Source organism: Chrysemys picta, chromosome 1 (assembly GCF_011386835.1).
Source record: "Chrysemys picta bellii isolate R12L10 chromosome 1, ASM1138683v2, whole genome shotgun sequence".
NCBI lineage: Eukaryota > Metazoa > Chordata > Testudines > Emydidae > Chrysemys > Chrysemys picta.
The window spans coordinates 98503459-98525135 of NC_088791.1; the positions used below are offsets into that span (position 1 = coordinate 98503459).

At 42.3% G+C, this 21677-nt stretch overlaps 1 protein-coding gene across 3 annotated transcripts in view; it reads right to left on the reverse strand.

Moving 5' to 3' along the window:
- Window positions 1-49: 49 nt before the first annotated feature.
- PWP1 (PWP1 homolog, endonuclein) overlaps window positions 50-21677 on the reverse strand; it is a 34068-nt gene continuing 12440 nt past the window's right edge. For 2 of the 3 annotated variants that reach the window (XM_065564670.1, XM_065564677.1), the window contains 9 exons: window positions 19842-19975; window positions 18813-18886; window positions 14576-14672; window positions 11040-11101; window positions 6513-6624; window positions 4874-4964; window positions 3909-4030; window positions 3477-3582; window positions 50-2382 (listed from right to left, as the gene is read on the reverse strand). In XM_065564670.1, coding sequence (XP_065420742.1) covers window positions 2285-2382; window positions 3477-3582; window positions 3909-4030; window positions 4874-4964; window positions 6513-6624; window positions 11040-11101; window positions 14576-14672; window positions 18813-18886; window positions 19842-19975 — 896 coding nt within the window. In that variant the 3' untranslated portion in view covers window positions 50-2284. Of the gene's footprint in view, window positions 2383-3476; window positions 3583-3908; window positions 4031-4873; window positions 4965-6512; window positions 6641-11039; window positions 11102-14575; window positions 14673-18812; window positions 18887-19841; window positions 19976-21677 lie in introns of all 3 variants that reach the window. The other variant, XR_010592040.1, reaches the window with a different exon arrangement.

Genomic DNA, 21677 nt, shown 5'->3' on the forward strand with positions numbered 1-21677 from the left:
CACACCCTTCGCTTCTGAAAAAAGTCACGGTGTTTTTTTTACAGTAAGCACAGCAGGCGCAACTGCTTTAGAGAAATAACATAATTTGCATCTCCGCCACTAAAGGAGCACACAATTAGCAAGAACTCCATTACGTGAAAGACAGACCATGCATAAGCATAAAGATTTTGAAAACAGCCACTTAGCAATTACTTCTACATGTCATACCTTGAAAAGCAGAATGTAAAGTTTACTTGTACAAAAGGAGATCCCTTGTTAACTGAATCTGGGGGCACAAAAGCAGATTCTACATAGTGATTGATTCCCCCCCATTTCCAAAAGTTTCAAGAAAATTAGCTAAAAACATGATAGTATTAATTGACAATACAGTACTTTCACAGCTCCTGGGGGCTCAAATATACATTATCAATTTAAAAAAAAAGGCACCAGCCCAAGGAATATGGAATTTAATAACAGTTTTCTAGTTTGTTTTTTTAAAATAATTTATCTATACTGATAAAGCTAAAGTAATACAACTGCCCTAGTATGTACAAAATTATTCTCATATGGGAAGGGGAAATAAGCAGCGTGTCACCTTTGTGTAATTACAACCACACTAGGGCGTATACTAGTATAACTCAGTATATTGGTAAAAAACAAACAAAATACCGCACAGTCTAGCCTCATTTTAAAAAGGAACTAGAAACGGAATTTCTCACAGATCATCATTCTAGGAGCTGAAACTTTACTGTGAGATATTGGCAACTAAACCTAACTGACAGAAGGATATTTTAAGAAGGCGGCTGGAGTCAAGATTATAGGTTAGGGATAGATTACTTGGGGGAAAAAACCCAGTGATCTGCACTCCTCTGCAGTGCACAAGAAGAACTACTAAAGCACGTAGGTTGAAGGCAAGAGAGGAAGCTATGGCAAGAACAGACAAACCTGAAATGTTTTCAGAGTTCCTGCTTTAATCAGCAAGCTAGAGTTTGGGACAGGACAGCAAGTCCTCCACCACAGGCAACCAGCACTGGGCTAAGTACAACCCCTCCCCCCCTTTTATCTTTATCCTGGCAGGACTTACTTTGTTGTGTCTTTCTTATTTTAAAATAGGACACACTGAAACAGTGTTGTTTAAAAATTAAGTACACGCCAGGTACAGCTTTCCATTATGCACACTTCATATCCATTAGCTACTGCTATCCTAACCCATTCCATAATTAGGTAAACCTAATTAGACTGTTTAAAAGACCTCTCTGTGTTCCCTCCAGTTTAATAAGAATGGGTGATAGCTGCATGTGTTTAAATCTCTTAGTAGACTAAGATACTGTATTTAAAGAATATCCCAAACTTTGTGTAATGGCCATGGCCTGTGGCTGGTTTAAGATGCATCTCTGGCCTATTTCATATTCTAAGACTATTTCAGGTTGGTGACCTATTATTCACAGCCAAAGATTTCTACAACCCCCTTCCATTTACTAGGAAAGAGGGGGGAAAATGTATCAATATCACAACAATAAACCTGTGTCATTTGTGTGTATTGAGAAGCTTACAGAACAGTTGACGTTGAAGGGTAAAGGTGTACAGGGAGTGAGATTTTCTTTGCTTTAGATTGTATGGTAGTTTTATAATGCTTAACAGCCCCCAATTGCCTTTCACCTCCCTCCCCCTAGTGGTTGCCATCCACCAGTTGAAAAACACTGTTCTAAGAGATTTAAAGTAAGATGTTAATCTTTCAAAAGCGATACTGGACATTTGTTAAACAGTCAATCCTCAGCTTACTCTGGGGGAACTTAAGCATTGTTTGACTACTTACACTAAAAGAGTTTTTGTTCAGCCCTTGACTTAAGTACTATGGCAATTTTCAGTTGAAGTAGTTTTCATTTGCAACTAAAAAGAAATCCATTCATTCCAATCCTTTATATACACTCTACAGCAGCACAGTGCTTTCCTGCCAAAGATACATCACTTTACAAGTGAAGTTTACAAACAAAATGTGATGTGCTATCCCCATTTCAGTGCAAGGTAAAGCAAGGTGCAGGCATGTCACTTAACTTTTCCAAGTCAGTGAGAGGCAGGAACCATAACTTCTGACTCCTGTGCCTTAACCACAAGACCATGTTTTCCTCCCACAAGATGAAAAAAAGCTGCAGATTGCAGTAAACTTGATACACTTCCATAAACATTTCCAAACCAGTGGGTGCAGAGTACACATTAACTGTAGTCCCAAAGTATACTCTGGATTGATGTTTTGCATTTATATACCATCTATGTGAGGTTTGATCCGTCATGATTCCATTTTTGCTTATGGACTTTTGCTGCTACTGCTGGCAAAGGAGCTGCTAGTTGCAGAGTTTGTATTGGCAGGTACCAACCTCTCTCTGCTTCCAAAAACTTCATTCACTGCAACACAAGAGATTACATAAGTGCTAGTATCCTGGAGAGAAGATCACTACAGTAGCTAAAGCATGGTTTACAGTAATGAAATGGGAATCTTAAACTTAGTCGAACAGAGTCTTGAAAGCTTTTTTTCCCAAACCAGGAGGGTTTAAGTTTTATGTTTCAAAACAAAGGAATTATCCTAACTAAATACATTAAGAGGAAGGCATGGTACTTCTCCCCCACAGAGACGCTGGCTGCTGTTCTGTGGTCATGTTGCAAATGGTCTGTGATTGTTCTGTCTGAAGATAAGTGTGAGAAAGGCAGGTTGTTTCCTATGTACTTAAGTGGTATCCATCTATTCACACTTGGAGATAGGCTAAGTTTTGCATAAGGTGTTATGCTTAAAATTTAATTCTGGTTTTAGGGTTTAGATTTACATTTGATTTCTGCATGGCTTTAAAAAGGTAGATCCAACATCACTACCGTTTATTACACTTGATAAAAATACAATTGGGCATGCGGCCAAAGCCAGTTCCCACTGTTGCAAACCACAGCCAAAAGTTTTTTTTGCATATTAGAAGCCGGTGGTTCTAGAGACAAAATATAAAAAGTAACTGTGAAGATCCTCAACCTCAGCCATGCAGCCAGCATTTAAAAAAAAAAAGTACATCAGACTGAAACGAAAAGAATAAGCTATACCAATGTCACCTTTGTATACACATTGAAAGAAAATACGTCATTTTTAACAAACACTGGAGGCTTCACTTCAAAAAAGTTGATTTTTGTTAAGAATTTGAAGATACCCTTTTTTATTTTTTTTAAAAGAAGCAGGATTCCACCACTTTCATTGTGAGAGTGCAATGCCATATTTCAAAGCATGAGATCAAGGCATCTATTCCACTTAGACTGAAACCTCACGAGGGCAGAGACTAATCTACCCAAAGTGCGTGGCACACAGTTAGCAGCAGAACAACGTAACAGGATGCTGGACACACTTCATTACCTGCAGTTCTCTCACAACTGCCTTGTTGCTTCATTTGATGTATTACTGGACATGCAGTATATTAGGGAGAAAAAATAGAATCCTGAAACTCTGAATAATGAGATGATGTTACCTGCAGAAATACTGCTTATATCCCAGACTCGAAGCCCTTCTCTCTCCCCTCCAAAGGCATAGACAAATGGCAAATCAGGGCAACAAGCTGCACAGAAGAGAACACCCTAGAGGAAAAAATATTGTTTTAATGTAAAAAAAAACAGTCACCTTCACACACCTTGACGGAACAAGTTAAACAAATGTAAGGCCCTGCTATGCCTCTTGAAAACTGATTTTGAATGATTTTGTAAAAATTGGATATTTTTAAAGCAGAGGCTTCCAGTCGTGTGTTGAATTGTGTGATGTACTAACAGTACCCAGGACAAGATGCCCAATTCATCTGAAGTGTTAAGGAGAACAAGACAATGAAGCCTGGTTAAAATCAGAAGTGAGCTCTATTAATCATGGTTTATAAGTAAACTTTCTTAGAAGTGACCTATAAGTTACCTACCATTTTCATATCCCTGGAATGGATCAGACTTGGTTTGTCCCCCAGTATATCCCAAATTTTTACATATTTGTCAGCAGATGATGTCACAAGGCACCCTTTGATCTGACTGCTTAATTGGAGTCCTGAAAAGTTAGAATAGATCAGTTTAAAATCACCATTTAATTGTTACATATTTTTCTTCCCTGTGTAACATTTTAAAGGGAAGTCGAAAGAACTTCAGTCTCCATGTGCCTTAAAGGAAGCAGTGTGGAGACTAATAGAAACATTGCGCCCCCGCCCCGCACTTAGTGGGAGAAGCAGGGATCCTTCTGGGTGTGAAAAAACCTTCAGTGTCCCTGTCTCCTCTGGCAGTAACCAGGACCTCTTGGACTTCAAATCATGGCTCAATCCTCTCCTTCCAATTGCTAATTCCTTACTTCATGGCTTCTCTGAAAACTGTTCAACCTCATGGCCTCCTCTTTCAACTATGAGTGCGAGACCTCTTTTTGTTATCCCAGACTATGTGCTCATTTTTGAGGCAGTTGCAGCGTGTGTACGTATTAGTATTAATAATCATTGATCCAGAGTGTGAGAGAGATTATTAATCTAAAAAACTAAAATATAAAAAAGATCAATGGTGTTTTGGGTTTTTTTGTTTTTGCAGAATCCTCTTCATGCAGGAATAATTTTGTGCAAACTACTTCATTCAAGAATGTGAACCAAACCAGTGAGATCTGCTTTGCCATTTTTATTCATGTAATTCTAGGAGAAAAATGCATTATGGTCAAAACATGCATCCCTTAAAATACAACTCGACCAAGAGGCCATTTAAATGGCCAGCTACCATGATTAGTACTAAAGGTTTTTGCTAAACAAAAGGCTGCCTCTCTCAAACAAGTTCATATTCACTTAACTATTTAAAAGACTTATTCCAACTACACATTAATGGGCACATTTTAAATATAAAAGGAAGATATAAAATTTACCAGATACTTCCTCATTATGAGCCTTCAGAGTAAAAAGTGGCTTATCGGAACGAGCATCTAGACAGTACACAAAGCCATCTTCTGTGCTAGCCTGGGGAAAACATTACTTTGTCAAAAGAAATTGCCATATCAATTCACGAGAAACAGCCTAAGAATTAAGCATCCAATCTAAAGTTTGTAAAATCCAATAAAATTCAGATTTTATATTATAGTATCCTGAACAAGATGAACACTAATTTCTTAAACAAGAAATTACGCTTGATTAAGCTTGCACTTAGATAGCTTGCACACCTGACATGCTGTATGACTCAAACACTAGGTAATGGGGTATGTGATGGAAAACACCCCTGAGTTCACACCCTATGCACTATTATAATAACCTTTGTATAAGGTATGCCTTGTGATGTATCATTTGAAAACTCAACTTGCTGATCAGTAATATCAAGGTAAAGTGCACATAGCAACATTATATGTAAAGTTATGAACATAAGCTAAAATCATGACTGAAGTACATTTCCCAGACAAGTCTTTGACAAGGAAGGGAGGCAAGGACCAAGAGATCTGCATCTCAACAAAGAAACAACATTGAGTCTCCTTCTTTCAGCAGACTACCTATCTCCTGGTTCTTAGCTGGAAATGCTTTTCAAAGAGGAACTATAAAAAAGGAGGGGCAAATACCCCAAGACGCCATTCTCTTTTTCCCTGCCCACCTTATTCTCTACACCTGAGAATACACAGGAAACAGCCATGGAACTGTGGGGGAGAGGTTCTGATCTGAAGATTTTGGTCAGTAATGCTACTAGAAGCATGTGGTGAGATATTTTGCTTGAATCTAATATAGTCTGTGAAGTTAGTTACAAGAAAAATAAAACATTTTCTAGCGCCTATTTCTGACTTTTATGCCTCATTACTTGTACTCACAATAAAACAAATTCATTAACTACAAAGAAATAGATTTTCAAATCTATCCCCGGTCAATAGTAACTGAAAAGTTATCTGATGTCCGGTCTATGCAAAATGAGTTGGTGGTCTTAGCAAAAAGGTGATTACTTCACAAATGTAATGAAATGCAAGTCACTTTTGGTGATTGTAAGTGAAGAAGTGAATGAGATGTGGAGACTGAATTCCTGTCTAACCCTGTTTTTTCATTAAAATTTCAGTATTTTTTGCTCAGCTACACTTGTGAGACAGTGCCTTCTAGTGCTTAAGTAAGGAATTAAAGTTGTCTCATCTACACTTAAAATCTTTGAAATAAAAATCCTGAGCAAGTAACATATCAGTACAGGGTAACAGTGAGACGTAACAGGGCTGGCAGCAGAGGAAAATCTGCTTCAACCACCAGAAATTAATGAAACATGGCTAAGAAATAAGTCTCCAGGGTGATAAGGAAACAGCACAAATTGGCTTAGTGATGGTGTAACTGCATTCATGTGAAAAAAGATACCAAATTCATAAGTAATCAGTATTCTTAATTGTTAGTGGGTTATCAATCAAGGTGGAAAATGCTGGTAGCTCAACTCAGTCCATGAAATAGCAGTGACAACAGCTGACTAGCTACACATTTATCTTTGATTAACAGGTAAAGTGCAACAACGATAGCCAAAAGTGTATGGTGAAAGAATATACAATATATACTCACTAAGAAGTTACAAGGTGAAAAATGATTCCAAGTCACTCTCTCAACCTGTCCACTAAACCGCCAGATTCGATGATTATCCTGTGGACTTCTACAGTCATACAGAACAGCAGACCTAGAAGAAATCACATCTGAACATTTCATGAAATTTGTTTGATCATCATCACCTAGCAATGTTTTCACTAATTTATTCATGAATTTTAATGGAAGCAGCTTCAAAACACAGGAAATATTTAGGTTTTCAGATTCACTTTTGAAAAAGCAAATAAAAGATGATGCTAAAGGGGTAGAAAGGATTTATATTATGCACCAAGGTGTTTCTTGTGGGTACAAGTGCCATTCTGTTGAGACTAAATGAGGCAGATGAATTCCAATACAATCACTACACTACATAGGAAATACTATCGCATAGGGGCCAGGATTATACACGAATGTATCACTTCAATATGAACATACATCATTTCATTTTACTAGTTTCAAATAACCAGTTTGTTAGAAAATAAAATATTAGTTAGGAAATCAATTTATGAAAAATGCATCTTGTGTGTATTTTCAAATATGCTTTAAACAGGAAATTAAGCTTTAGAAGTGGCTGGGGAGATCCTATATTTAAAACGAGCGAGAGCAGATGAGAATGAGCGGCTCATGTGGGACTCTGATAATTCTTGTGTTGAGCCCAATGGGGCAGAAACTCTTCAAGTGGCAGCAAGCATGCCGAAGTTGTTTGATGTTAATGAAAGGAGGCAGGGATGAAAGTAAAGCCGAAGACTTACCAGTACGGGGGCTGGCTCCGGCCTCCAAAAGGGGTGGGGCCTTGGGCAGAAGGGGCGGGGCTTGGGGTCAGCATCCCCCAGCCAGCCCTTCCACACTGCCTGGCCCATGCTGCCCAGGGCTCCAGCAGTGATTTAAAGAGCCCGGGACTCCAGCTGCTGCCGCAACACCCGGAGCCCCAGGCCCTTTTAAATTGGCAGCCCCAGGGCAGCTGCTCCTTCCCCCCGCCCCCACGCAATTGGCGGCTGGAGGGGCGCAGCAGCAAAAGGGGCAGCGCTTTAAGCAGGGTCCTTTGCCGCGGCAGTGCTTTAAGGGACTCCGCAGGACCACCGACGGGGGACGCAAAAGGGCCAGCGACGTTAAAGCACTGCTGCGGCAAAGGACCCTGCTTTAAAGCCAGCGGGGTACGGGCCGGTATTGGCGAATACTTTTTACCGTCCCGTACCGGCTTACTTTCACCCCTGGAAGGAGGAAAGAGACACCATAGCTTTAGAAACCTCTTCAACTAAGTTAATACCCACAATGTAACCTGTTCCCACACTATCTTGTAGTTTAAAAACAAAAACATAAAAAAGCCCAAACAAACATTCTTCTGAAAGCCTCACGTCTTCCATCACACAGTAGAAAAGCACAATTTTAGCTATAGCATAGCTTTTAATAGATTTCCTTGACTTTTATGTCAAGAAAGCACATTTCAACAAACACCCTCTAGAAGCCTTCAACTACTTCTAGGTCACAGGATACTTTAAGGAAATCAGTACAATGCTTTACAGGTGTTTATGGCATTGGAGGACTGTCTGCAGATGACTTGGTGAAGTCTGCCCCAGCAAAAAAAGGGAGACTGGACATAGGAGTAGACTCAAAACCATCCCAGAGGCCAGCTAAATATTTTAAGAGAATGTACAAGATTTCTAAGATAAGCTAAATGCAGCAAATGAAAAGGGGTGACTGCCTTGGATACATTTTTAAATGTGGTAATGTAAAGGGAAAGCATTAAAAACTAGAACAGAAATTTGACAGGAAAAAGCAGTTACGGTGAACAAATGAAATTACAGTGGGTACCATAAATCAGATAAAATTACTCCCCTCTCAGACAAATATGAGAACAGGTCCTTCTGAAGTAGTCAAATGCAAGCTTTGGAAACAAAGACCTGCTAAGAGATACCTAAATAAATTAATAACTGAAACAGGATGACTGGTATTTTAGCAGAAAACATACACGCAGGAAGTATAGCTAAGAAACAGCGAAGTGACTATACACCAAAGCGGGAACCTCTGTATTCCCCTATAAACACTTTATGTCCCTTTATATATTACAAACAAAAAACTACATTAAAAGAACATTAGTAAGGTCACAAAGTCAAGCACTCAAAAGTTAGGAAATGGCAGAATGCCTGTGCAACCTTAATTCAGCCCTCTTGTGAGCACACAGCAGGAGAGAGTCTTTAAAGACATGATCACATCTGATTTTTTCCACAGGCCCCCTGCGCCTTATGCAGTGCACTAAATGGACGAGCAGCTACTCAATATTTTATCTTCTCACGGTGCAGCAGGTGGCCTCACGCCTTATTTACTACACAGTGTTCAACCCCTGCTCCAAAGAGAGAATCTGCTCATTGACTTTTCTATAGTGCTCATCACTATAGTATTTGAGTACCTCACAAACATTAATTTATCTTCACAACATCTCTGTGAGGAGGTATTATCCCAATTTTACAGATGGAGATGTGAGGAACAGAGAAATGAATATCAAAAGTATCTACTCATTCTGGGTGCTCTATTTGAGACATATAGAACCAGATTTTTCAGAGTAGTTAACATGATATAGCACTTAATATGTTCAAAGCACAGCTCCGACTGACTATAATTGCAGCTATGAGTGCTCAGCACTTCTGCAAATCAGACCCCAGGGTCTCTAGTTTGGCATCCAGGAAATGAGGAATATACAATTAGTGGCAATCTGTGAAATATTTGGCTTAAGTGACTTGCCCAAGATCACACAGGAACTCACACAGGGATAGAATTCCTATTACCCAGGGATAGAATCCCATTTTCCAGGGCAGCATTCAACCTGAGACCATCTTTGCTCTTCATGCAGTTCCCTGCTTCATTTACTACACAGCTCTCAATTTCTGCAAGAAATGAAACCGGCATCCTACAGACAAAAGTCTCTTTCACTACAAAACCCCAATTCACTCCCAGATCGGGTCCATCCCATGTAACAAGTCAGGCAGGCATCCTGTGGAAAAAAATAGTATGTGATCATATAATTGAAGACTGTACCATAATGCAGACACACAGGGGAGCCAAACTCAGGCTGCACAGGCAACCTTCATTCTAGCATTTCTGAACGCTTTACTTTTCAACTTTAATAAAGGCCTTTTTATGCAGTTCTGTGCAACTTCCTACATTTAAAAAAAAAGCAAACTAAAAACACCCAATTTCCATCATGTGGTATCGCACTGACAGACATGGCTCATCCATCGTCAGGGTTGGAACCCTTAGCTCCACTGTAGAGACATCCGCCACTTGAGCTAACAGTAACTGCTAATAGTAGGTTATCATCCTCTGTGTGGACCAACATTGGAGTGGGATGGGACACTTTGCCAGTGTATTTGCTGACAGATGAGGAATGTTGACACTCAGGAATCTTGGGTTCCATTCCAAGCTCTGGGGAAAAAAGTCTGGTCTGGGGCACAGACTTCTGCCTATTCCCCTCAAACATGATCCCTTGTGCCCCATCCTCTCCAACCTGTCCCTATTCCAATTCTGTCTCTGTCCCAGTCCCTATCTCCATTCCTCAGGCTTCTCATCCTAGTCCCAGTCACCTTGGCCGCAAGTCCTATCCTCACCATTCCATATAGCCCATTCCAGCTACTGTCCACACCCATTCCCAATTCCACTCCTCCTGACTCCTTAGCCAATCTGTCACTCTCATGCCTCCTGTCACCTCCCCCAACCCACATTCCTCATCCCCACGGCCCCCTATATCCCTCTCCTGGCTACTTGTCCCAGGCCCTTTATCCAGCCATTCCCAGTTCTCCTTTTGCACTCCAGCTCCCCATCAGATCTGTTCTCCCCTCGCCACATCTTCTTCCCTCCAATCCACTAGCTCCAAGTTTGCTTGCCCAGACAGTCCCCCGACTCAGTCCTCTCCCCCCAATCTCCCATAGGTCTCATGAACCTAATCTACACCTCCCATAGGTCTGGTTTGTGTCCCTTCTTCATTCAAATCAGCTTACTTCCTCATGTGTGCTATCTAGGCCCAATGGAGAGAGGAACAACAAGAGCACAGAAGTCTCTACTGAGCATAAGTGAACTGCAATTGTTCAAAGGCGTATAAATTGACCAGATTTAGGCTGTTTTTCATGGGAATGAAGAAATGCACCTTCCTGGGACAAAGGCCACCCCCTACTGCCAAACTTCAAGTACCTGATCCAAAGCATGGGATCGCTAGAGCTTTACAAAGAAAATGTAGCCAGGATTTTTACTTATTTATTTATTTGACAAGGGAAAATATTTTCCCCTAACCTCGTTTTTGGAAGCAGCCAAAACATTCTGGCTGAATTAATTAATTAAGAATTAGCATGAGGCAGACACCTGGCATGGAAAACTTCATCCCAAACAGTTAAAAATTGGCAAAGTTATAAGCTACAGAAAATGAGGTTTTAGAATAGGAAGTATCCAGCAACCTGAATAAAATGTGGTGCTACCACACCCACCTACAATAGTGCAAAAAGCAAATATTTCCCCACTTACTTATCGTAAGATCCAGAAACAAGGGTCTGTGTTTCAAATGGATGAAATTGTAGTGTCTGGACCTAATAAGGACATTGAAAGTTTTAGAAACACACATTGGGATTTAAAATACATACAGGACATCTGTTTCAGTCAGTGTCATGCAGGATAAGGTATAGCACTATTCCATATAACTCTGTTATACTTGTTGGTACTCAAGACCTTTTCACAAAGCAGAGTATGCATCTAGCAATACAGAAGATGTATATTTTAGATTTCCAAGAGGACCTCACCATAGGTGAAACTAGAAATACATGATTTGCCAAAAATCTTCAAAAAATAAGCTGGGGCGGGTAAAAAAAATCTGCTTCCAGTTGGACAAAAACAACTGTATAGCTATGCGTGCAGTAGCAAAAAAAAAAAAAAAGACATGAGAAGTTTTCCAAGAGCAGTGACCTACTGATCTACGTTGACTAGATGATTGGGATTATATTAATAATTTTCACATTTTAATTACAAAAAGAGCTAAGTATTTCTAAAGCACCTGTCATCATAATATCTAGGTGCCATATATTAAAACTAGGGTTGTCAAGCGATTAAAAAGATTAATCGCGCTGTTAAACAATAATAGAATACCATTTATTTAAATATTTTGGGATGTTTTCTACATTTTCAACTGTATTGATTTCAATTACAACACAGAATACAAAGTGTACAGTGCTCATTTTATATTTATTTTTATTACAAGTATTTGCACTGTAAAAAACAAAAGAAATAGTATTTTTCATTTCACCTAATACAAGTAGTGTAGTGGTTTTCAAACTTTTTTTCTGGCGACCCAGCTGAAGAAAATTGTTGATGCTCGCGACCAAATGAAGCTGGGGATGAAGGGTTCGGGATGTGGGAGGGGGCTCAGGGCTGGGGCAGGGGGTGAGGGCTGCGGGGTGGGGCCAGGAATGAGGGGTTCAGGATGTGGGAGGGGGCTCAGGGCTGGGGCAGAGGGTAGGGGTGCAGGGAGGAGGTCAGGGCTCTGGGCTGGGGATACAGGCTCTGGGGTGGGGCCGGGAATGAGGGGTTTGGGGTGCAGGAAGGGGCTCTGGATTTGGGAGGGGGCTCAGGTCTGGGGCAGAGGGTAGGGGTGCAGGGAGGAGGTCAGGGCTCTGGGCTGGGGATACAGGCTCTGGGGTGGGGCCGGGAATGAGGGGTTTGGGGTGCAGGAAGGGGCTCTGGATTTGGGAGGGGGCTCAGGTCTGGGGCAGAGGATTGGGGCACGGGGTTGGGGCATGGGCTTACCTCAGGCGACTCCCAGTCAGCAGCGCAGTGAGGGTGCTAAGGCAGGCTTCCTGCCTGTCCTGGCACCACAGACTGCACTGCACCCCGGAAGCGGCCAGCAGCAGGTCTGGCTCCTAGGCGGAGGCATGCAAGTGGCTCCATGCAGCTCTCGCCTGCAGGCACCGCCCCACTCCCAGCTCCCATTGGCCAGGAGCTGGTGCTCTGGGTGCAGGTAGCGTGTGGAGCTCTGTGGCTCCCCCGCCTAGGATCCGGACCTGCTGCTGGCTGCTTCCGGGGTGCAGTGTGGTGTCAGGTAGGGACTAGCCTGCCTTAGCCGGGCAGCACTGCCGATGGGACTTTTAACGGCCCAGTCGGTGGTGCTGACCAGAGCAGCTGCGACCCAGTGCCTGACATTCTGCGACCCAGTACTGGGTTGCGACCCATAGTTTGAAAACCACTGTTGTAGTGCAATCTCTTTATCATGAAAGTTGAACTTACAAACACAAATTTGTACAAAAAAACTGCATTCAAAACAATGTAAATCTTTAGAGCCTAGAAGTCCACTAAGTCCTACTTCAGCCAATCGCTCAGCCAAACAAGTTTGGTTACCATTTGCAGGAGATAACGCTGCCTGCTTCTTGTTTACAATGTCACCTGAAAGTCAGAACAGGCGTTCACATGGCACTGTCGTAGCTGGTGTTGCAAGATATTTACGTGCCAGAGGCGCTAAAGATTCATGTCTCCCTTCAGGCTTCAACCACCATTCCAGAGGATGTGGTTCCATGCTGATGACAGATTCTGCTCAATAACAATCTGAAGCAGAGTGGACCAACACACGTTCATTTTCATCATCTGAGTCAGATGCCACCAGCAGAAGGTCGATTTTCTTTTTTGGTGGTTCGGGTTCTGTAGTTTCTGCATCGGAGTGTTGCTCTTTTAAGACTTCTGAAAGCATGCTCCACACCTCATCCCTCTCAGATTTTGGAAGGCACTTCAGATTCTTAAACCTTGGGTCGAATGCTGTAGCTATCTTTAGAAATCTCACATTGGTACCTTCTTTGCATTTTGTCAAATCTGCTGTGAAAGTGTTCTTAAAATGAACAACATGTGCTGGGTCATCATCCGAGACTGCTATAATATGAAATATATGGCAGAATGCAGGTAAAATAGAACAGGAGACATATAATTCTCCCCCAAGGAGTTCAGTCACAAATTTAATTAAAGCATTATTTTTTTAAACAAGAGTCATCAGCACAGAAGTGTGTCCTCTGGAATGGTGGCCGAAGCATGAAGGGGCATACAAATGTTTAGCATATCTGGTGCGCAAATACCTTGTGACGCCGGCTACCACAGTGCCATGCGAACGTCTGTTCTCACTTTCAGGTGACATTGTAAGTAAGAAGCAGGCAGCATTATCTCCCATAAACGTAAACATTTGTTTGTCCTAGCGATTAGCTGAACAAGAAGTAGGACTGAGTGGACTTGTAAGCTCTAAAGTTTTACACTGTTTTGTTTTTAAGTGCAGTTATCTAACCAAATAAATAAATAAAATCTACATTTGTAAATTACACTTTCACAATAAAGAGCTTGCACTACAGTACTTGTATGAGGTGAACTGAAAAATACTATTTCTTTTATCATTTTTACAGTGCAAATATTTGTAATAAAAATATAAAGTGAGCACTGTATACTTTGTATTGTGTTGCAACAGAAATCAATGTATTAAAAATGTCGAAAAACATGCAAAATATTTAATAAATTTCAATTGATATTCTATTGTTTAACGATGCGATTAATTGCGATTAATTTATTTGAGTTAATCGCGTGAGTTAACAGCGATTAATTGACAGCCCTAATTAAAACGTACCTGTGCTAGAAACATTGTTACCATTACTCATTGTCCTATAAAGGAACTACTGACAATCTAGCCCATTCTTGCGGGTCGATTCTTCTGTCACTTATGACAGCACTTTTAGGCTTCTCATTGTCTTAAAACAGTCATGGGGTTACATTTAGATGAAAAGTATTTTAAGACGCCCTAAAAAGCTGAGTCAAATATTCCCTCAAACTTTCCAAAGGATAAAATAAAACAGATTTTGACAGAGACCAAATAGTGTAATCCACAAAAGTGATTCACTCAGAAAATTATGAACGTTTGACATGGTGGTTATAACCAAAGCAGTTTTGCAACATTAGTGTTTGCCGCTAAGCTTTCAATGTAATAAGTTGCAGTTTGGTTTTTTTCTATATTTTACAACAGAAGAAATATAACAATATCCACATACCTTGTCCATATGTAAAGTAAGGTTCGCTGCCGGTTTACCCACAGACATATCCCACAGAATTACAGTGTTGTCAGCTGAAGCACTTGCTAACACATTTCTAACATACAAAAGCAAAAGCTTTAGACATTTACATATATGTGAACAAATAGTGGCCCTAAGTCATAAATACACAGCCTGATTCTGATTTCAAGTAAGCCCAGGTCTTCAGCCTACAACCTTCAAGCATAAAAGATAATCTGGGAGAAGAATATAACATTCAGTATTTAATAGCAATGCGTTACAATTTTCTGAACAGAAAATCCACTATTGTACTGAAGGGATATACCATTAGTGTACTGTTCATACAGTTGTGTGTTTCTCCCCCCTCTTCTCCCCCAAAAAATATTCTCCCGTCAATTATATGGTACCAGTGATATAACTAAGAAATTTGAGGACTTATTCCTTTCTGTACATTTTAAGATGGGGTTTTTAAATATGAGCTACACAGTATAGATTTGAATATTGTATTGACATAGCTAAGAGACAAACAAACCCATTTTTGGCAAGTACTTTCCTCTTCAGACTCTCCACTAACTAACTTAACAGCCCGAACCTGCAACTCTCCTCATAGAGTATCTTAGGCCTGGTCCACACTAACTCCCCACTTCGGACTAAGGTTAATAACGTAGCTGAATTTGAAGTACCTTAGTCCGAACTTACCGCGGGTCCAGACGCGGCAGGGAGGCTCCCCCGTCGATGCCGCGTACTCCTCTCGCCGAGCTGGAGTACCGGCGTCGACGGCAAGCACTTCCGGGATCGATCCGGGATCGATTTATCGCGTCTAGACCAGACGCGATAAATCGATCCCAGAACATCGATTGCCTGCTGCTGGACCGGGAGGTAAGTGTAGATGTACCCTTACTCTAACAAGTCATCCTACTGAAGTCAAAGGAGCTACTTGCAAGGTTTTTACATTTGGGCCCTCGTTTCATATTTAAAAATTAATGGTGGTAAGGGCTGTAAATACAGAGATAAGAACTTGAATCAGACAAAGCCCAAGCAGCAGTGTCAGAGATTTATTAAATGCACAACAAAAATCACCCTTGTTTGTCTAAAGGTGTTAAATTATAAAATCTAACACACAGTTTGAAGCCTTCCCCCCCACTTTCCATATTAAAATGAAGTTCTTGACTGAAAGACATCTAACATTCCTCCAAAATACTGTTCCCCCAAAGCGACGCCACAGAGGGGAAATTTACAGAAGGCACAGTACAGATTACAAGGACATTTTACAAATAATGCCAGTGAGGCCCTTCAGCCAGAAAGCGATTTGTAGACAGCTGTCATAGCTTGTCTTACTTTTTAAAATGCAATTTAAAATGCTGCACTAAGATTGCTCTTTGCGTTCTTGACTTGCACCCAACCTTTGCATTTCAGGATTCATTTTTCCTACAACTTCCATTGGTGTCAACAAGGTTATATTACTCAGTACATTATAGAACCAGGAATGCCAATCACTTATTCAGCTTCGTACAGGGGCTTAATATTATACAAGGTCACTCAAATTACTCCTACAAAGATCAGCTGCTTTTAGTCATCATGAAAGTGACTTTCTAGTTACACGCTGCTGGTGTTAGCCATGATAAAGGCTGAACGATTGCAGACAAACTGAGTACCATTGACTGAGCCATCACTAAATCATTTCTTACATTCACCATAGTCATTTGACTCATTCTTTTTTTTTCAGTAGACAACACATGGCCAATTAACATCTAATAATTTCTTGTATGTTCAGTGAATATCTACAGGAGAATCTTTTCATCTGTAATATTCGGATAAAACCAGGAGTTTTCAGAGGAGATTGCTGACAGCTGCTGAAAATGAGTATGCAGAACTGACAAGTGTATCCTCAGAGAGAGTTAGCAGCAGGAGGAAAAGATCATACTGTATCTAATTGGAAAAGCCATTTACAAGACCCTGGCTGAGGATCCTGTACTAATTGTGTTACTGAAAGACAACCTAGGTGATAGGAAGAAGGGGTTAATCACCTTGTCCAGTAACTGCGGTTCTTTGAGATGTGGGTGCCTATGGGTGCTCCACTTCAGGTGCGCATGTACTTCTTGAGCCCTTGATCAGAGATTTTCAGTTAGCAGTGCCCGTTCGGCCTGTGCACATACCCTATGTGCTCCTCATGCTGGATACCAAGGCTATATAGAGTGTATGGGCAAAGTGCCCTCAGTTCCTTCTCCACCCAAACGCCCCCTAAGGAACAGTCTAAAGCAGATGGGTAAGAGGGCGGGTAGTGTAGCACCCATAGGGATAGACATCTTGAAGAACCGCTGTTACTGCACAAAGTGAGCACTCATCTTCTCCTTCTCCTTCTTCTAGTACTGTCCTGATGGTTGCTCCACTTCTGGTGGCTTCCAAACAGTTTCCCCTGATGGAGGAGGGAGCTTCAGAATAGAATCCCGTGCTGCCAACAGTACTGCAGAACCAAATGCTGCATTGAATCTGACAGCTTGGACCAGGGCGTAATGTTTTGAAAACATATGCACCTAAGCCCATGTAGCAGCCCTAAATATTTCAGATACTGGTACATACTTCGGTAATGCCACAGATATTGCCTGTGATCTAGTTGAATATGCTATCACCCTTTTTTGGGGGGGGGTGGGGGTGGAAGAGGCGGGGAAGGAGGGGATGAATGCTTGCAGTATCGTAACAAGTAATAATAATACATCCAGATAGCCACCTCAACAGTCTCTGAGTAGAAATCGAGAACCCTGTGAATCTATTCATGAAAGAAATGAAGAGCTTAGGTGACTTCCTATATTGCTGGGTCCTATCTAAGTAGAAGATTAATGCCCTTCTAACATCTAGAATGTGTAAACAGGATTCCTGTAGAGAACCACGTGGCTTCAGCAAAAATACTGGTAGATGAATGGACTGATTAAGGCAGAGCTCCGAAAGAATCTTAGGTAAGAATTTAGGGTATGGATGTACAGAGACCTTGTCCTTAAAGAAGACCGTACGGGGTGGGGATGGGGGGCGATCTGCCATTAGGGCTCCAATATCCACGACGCTACGGGCTGACATGATAGCTACTAAAAAGTCCATCTTTATAGATAAATGTAACAGACAACAGGTTGCCATTGGTTCGAATGGAGGTCTCATAAGGTAACTGAGTATCAGGTTGAGGTCCCAAGTTGGGATAGGGTTTCTAATTTGTCGATAGAGTCTCCCCAAACCCTTACTAAACCTAAACAATACTGGATGAGCAAATATGGAGAATCCTTCTACTGGAGGAAGAAGGTTGATATTGCAGCCAAATGGAACTTAAATCAAACTAATTGATAATCCCAATTTCTTTAGATCCAACATGTAAACCACGATGACAAAGTGGCACCAAATCAGGCTGGAGGCAGCAATGCCAATAGAAGAATCTCTTCCATTTCTGCAGGTAAGTAATGTGGGTTGATCTTTCAGTAAGACCTGCTGTGCTTCTATAGAGCAGGAGGATTCTAACCCCGTAAATCATCTGGAAGCCACACCATCAGGCGGAGAACCACTAGAGTGGGATGAAGCACACAACCCACATCCTGTGACAGGAAATGTAGAACGGTCAGGAGCTTGAATGACGGTTGGACACACATATGAAGCAGGTAAGGGTACAAAGCTTGTCTCAGCCAGGTTGCCACTATCAGGATAAATTGGGCTCTGTCCTGTCTTATCTTGTTCATCACCCTTAGTATCAGTAGTGCTGGAGGAAACACAAGATAGAAGAATGGCGTCTCCCAAGGAGTGGTTGCCCAAACCCACTTGCGCAGAAACGAGGACACTTCCTGTTCCTGGAACTTTGGCAGCCCCCATCTTCGGAATATACTATGCAGAACTTCGGTGTTTAGCTCCCATTCGTAATCCTGTGAGAAGTGTCTGCTGAAAATATCGGGTGTGGTGTTCTGAATACCTGTGAGGTAGACTGCTGAAATTTGCATCTGATGAGCTATGCACAAATCCCATAGTTCCATAGCTTCAGTGCTCAGAGAGGAGGATCTCGCTCCTCCCTGCCTGTTGATAAAAACTGAGGCAGTCTCAATTTTCGCTTGTGTAGAATTCAAGTACTTTTCAGCTGGAATAACTTCTGCACTATGTTAAGTTGATCTTTAAGCAATAAAGTTATAGGTATGTATAAATATTTCATACAAAACCATGTACACTAATTTATAGTTATCTGTATGTAATCATTCAAGTGTTCTTTTACCTGTTTTGCTTATTCCATGAAAGGTCAAGAACTGCATCAGTATGCCCATCCTGATTCCCTTCTGTAGATGAATTCTGTAGACAGATACATTTTAAAGAGGTGTAAAAAAGTTATAGCTTCCAGGAAAAATCATGTATTTATTATTCATTAACGTACTGTTATATGCGCAGATTATGAACAATGTGATAATTCAACGTATTCCCACCTGCTGAAAGGCTCTCTGTACAGAGCTGCCTCTGCAGCACCTCCTCTCAGCTTGCCTCTTCTCCCCTTTCTTCCCTTATCTGGCCAGCATGCAGCAATAGCTACTCCCTTTCACCAGCTGGCACAGATTCAAATATTCACCAGTGGGCATGGAGAATCCCCACATTCTCTCTGCTCACTCCCATTGTTCTGGTTCCCACTCTGCCCCCTTCTCCTCAATCAACATTGATTCACTACCTCCTAATGCTTACCCCCCCCCCTTTTTTTTAAATTAAGAAATGAAAGAGTTAAGCTACATAGAACATTGTTCTGAGTAAACGGGAGTCCTCCAGGATCCTTCCTCCTCCTATTTTTCCCTCCACAACCCAGTAACCTGTAAGTGAGAGAGATCCTCTAGGTTTTTAAATTAATGAAATGCTACTGCAAACATCAGTCGTATATATCCAAACTCTTCAGCAGCAAGTTATATAGAATCATTACTCTTCTCCATTGGGCCTTCTACGATCTAAAGGTCTGAGGGGGTAAAAAAGCAAATCCTTTTCTCAATTACTCAGAAGAGTGGGGTCTTGAGCTGAATGATATATTAATTAGCAGCTATTTGGATAGAGCCATGTTTATAGTTTCTGTGAACTGCCCAAATAGTATCTTTCAGATGCAGTGTCTCTGGCAAAGGTAACTAAACCAGACCTTATACATTAATTAAAAAAAAAAAAAAGATGCAAGTATCTGTGTGCATTACTGGGCTCATAACTTTACAAGACAGAGACATGGTCCCTGCCTGCAGCTTTTACAATCTAAACAGATCAGCAGACACGCATTATTTACCTTCTTTCCCTTTTTCTTCTTCTTCTTCTTTTCTTTTTTACTTCCAAGGGAAAAGACTGGCTCTAGAGAATCCACTATATCAAGGTCCCAGATCTCAATAACAGGGGTCATGTTACCCACTGCAACATAATTTCCTGCAGAAAGAAAACCAAATGCCAGCTATAGTGTTTATTTAGATTAACATACGCAAAGAGTGCTGGGTGATACAACCAAGCTGTCTATTTCATTACTTATTTTAAATTAATACCTATGTGTCCAGTCTTTCAATGGCATATTTTTACCAGTTGTACATGGTTAAGTGTCCATTACTTATAATCAGCAGAAATACATCAGCAGAAATTGCCTGCAAAAAGGTATGTCAGAGTTCTAGAGTTTAAGGCCAGAAGGGACCATTAGATCATTTTGTATGACCTCCCGTATAGCACACGCCGCTGCCACCACCCTACCCAGCACCCACACACCAAACCCAACATCCAAAACGAGACCAAAGTATTACTTTCCAGGGAGATCAGACTATTTTGTGCCACAGGCACAGAATAGGAGGGACCAAGGTGTACCAGTGTGCAATGCCCCTGCAGTGGCAGGGAAACAATTAAGTGAGATGTACCAGATAATCCTGCACTAAGGCACTGCAAAGGAAGGTGAAAATCCCCCAACATTACTGCCAATCTGACTTGAGGGGAAATTCCTTCCCGACCCCATATATGGTGATCTACTAGACCAGGGGTGCGCAAACTTTTTGGGCCAAGGGCCACATCTGGGTGGGGAAATTGTATGCAGGGCAGGGGCAGGGGGTTGGGGTGCGGGAGGGAGTGTGGGGTGTGGGAGGGGGTGCTGTGTGCAGGAAGGGGCTCAGGGCAAGGGATTGGGCAGAGGAGGGGTGTGGGGTGTATGAGGGGGCTCAGGGAAGGGGGCTGGCATGCAGGAGGGGTGCAGGGTGCGGCAGGGGTGCAGCAGGGGGCTCAGGGCAGGGGGTTGGGGTGCAGGATGTACAAAGGGGCTCAGGGCAGGGGACTGGGGTGCAGGAGGGGTGTGAGGTGGAGGCAGGGGGCTTAGGGCAGGGAGCTGGGGGGCAGGGTGCAGGAGGGCTTCGGGCTCCAGGGTGACAGCGGCACGCACCAGGGCCAGGGCAGGATCTCTGCCTGCCTGCCCTGTCCCCGGCCCCGCACAAGGGAGGGTGGAGGGCTCCGCGTGTGCTGCCCTTGCTGCGCCTCCAGGTACCTTCCCCGAAGCTCCCATTGACCGCGGTTCCCTGTTCCCGGCCAATGGAAGCTGAGGGGGGCGGTGCCTGGAGGCAAGAGCAACGCACACAGCCCTCTGCCCCCCCGCTTGGGGGCCTCAGGGAAGTGGTGCCGGCCGCTTCTGGAGAGCATCGCGGGGCCCGCGGGCCGTAGTTTGCCCACCCCTGTACTAGAGCTTGTCGGCAAGAACTGGCCAGCCAAGCACCTCTGAGAGAGAGAGAGAGAGAGAGAATGCTCAGTGCCACCTCAGAGCCCTAGCCCAGACCATGCAGTGTCCCTTCTCTAACCATGGTCATCCGAGGCTTCAGAGGAAAAAGATTAAAAAAAACCCCAACCTTCCAGAACACATTGGGGGCGAAAAATCCCTTCACAACCCTGCCATGAGCAGTGGCTGGCTGAAACCCTGAAGCATGAGCTTTAAGAACATAGAACATAAACCAGAAGTGAGCCCCAGGGCCGTTGAGCCCTGCCCCTTACCATCACAAGTAATCCTGTCATACAATTACACTCAGAGCCAACTTTTTTATGTACGTACCGTCCCTTTAGTAGAATTAATGATAAAAATGCAAACAAAAATATGTACAGCACCCCAAAT